The sequence below is a fragment of the Aplysia californica genome, unplaced genomic scaffold (genome assembly GCF_000002075.1).
Source record: "Aplysia californica isolate F4 #8 unplaced genomic scaffold, AplCal3.0 scaffold00348, whole genome shotgun sequence".
NCBI classification, from domain to species: Eukaryota; Metazoa; Mollusca; class Gastropoda; order Aplysiida; family Aplysiidae; genus Aplysia; species Aplysia californica.
This window is the reverse complement of record NW_004797618.1, coordinates 780,302-781,282: the sequence shown is the minus strand read 5'-3', so window position 1 is coordinate 781,282 and position 981 is coordinate 780,302. Positions and strand designations below refer to the sequence as shown.

General features: G+C 42.9%; 1 protein-coding gene across 1 annotated transcript in view; it reads right to left on the bottom strand.

Annotated features, from left to right (window-relative positions):
- LOC101846892 (glutamate receptor ionotropic, NMDA 3A-like) overlaps positions 1-981 on the bottom strand; it is a 58,875-nt gene that overhangs the window by 6,732 nt on the left and 51,162 nt on the right. Inside the window, exon 3 of the mRNA XM_035970950.1 lies at positions 97-298. Coding sequence (XP_035826843.1) covers positions 97-298 — 202 coding nt within the window. The remainder of the gene's footprint in view (positions 1-96; positions 299-981) is intronic.

The window sequence follows — 981 nt, the reverse complement described above, 5'->3', positions numbered from 1 at the left end:
TCCCCCCACTAACCCCACAATTACCCACTCAAACACCTATCATTGGTCAGCTACTGGTCACTAACTAGACGCTCGGAGAACGTATAGATCACTCACCTTGAGACTCTGTGCATCTCCCGGCCAGATGATGCCAAAAGGCCTCACCTCCTTCCCCTGAACACAGCCGATATCTTGCCAAACGCTCTGCCGGCCGTCGAAGACCAAGTTGCGCACTCGGAATTTGCTGATGTTCATGAAACCGTCCTCGTCAAACGCTATCTGACCTGTGAGGCCGTAGATGCTCGTGGACTGCAAGGCACTGTTGGACGACACAGAAAGTTGACAGTTGTAGTATACAACAGCAAAGACAACGATAAAAAGGCAGATAAAAACGTTAATGAAAAAAGGAATTATAAAGCAAAAGGCGAAGTGCAAAGAAGGCCGTAGATGCTGGTGGACTGCAAGGCACTGTGGGATGATAGAGAAACTGGACAGTAATAGTATACAGCAAAGACAACAACGAAAAGTAATCTGCAATTTTTTTAAAAGGAAACATTAATGAAGAAAGGAATTATAAAGCAAAAAGCAAAGATGCTCATGGACTGCAAGGCACTGTGGGATGACAGAGAAAGTTGGCAGTCGTATACTGCAAAGACTACGATGGAAATTCAGCTGTAACTGTAACAAATGAAAACGCTAGTGAAAAAAATGAATTATAAAGCAAAATGCAAAGTCCAAAGAAGGTCGCGGATGTTGGTATACTCCAAGGCACTATGGGATGACAGAGAAAGTTGACGGTAGTATACAGCAAAGACGACGATGAAAAGTAAGCTGCAATTGACAAAAACGAAACGTTAATGAAAAAGGAATTATAAAGCAAAAGACAAAGTCCAAAGAAAGCCGTGGATGTTTGTGGACTGTAAGGCACAAGGACTGACAGAAAACGTTGACTGCAACATACAGCAGCAAAGACAACGATGAAAAGTCAGCTGGAATAAAAAA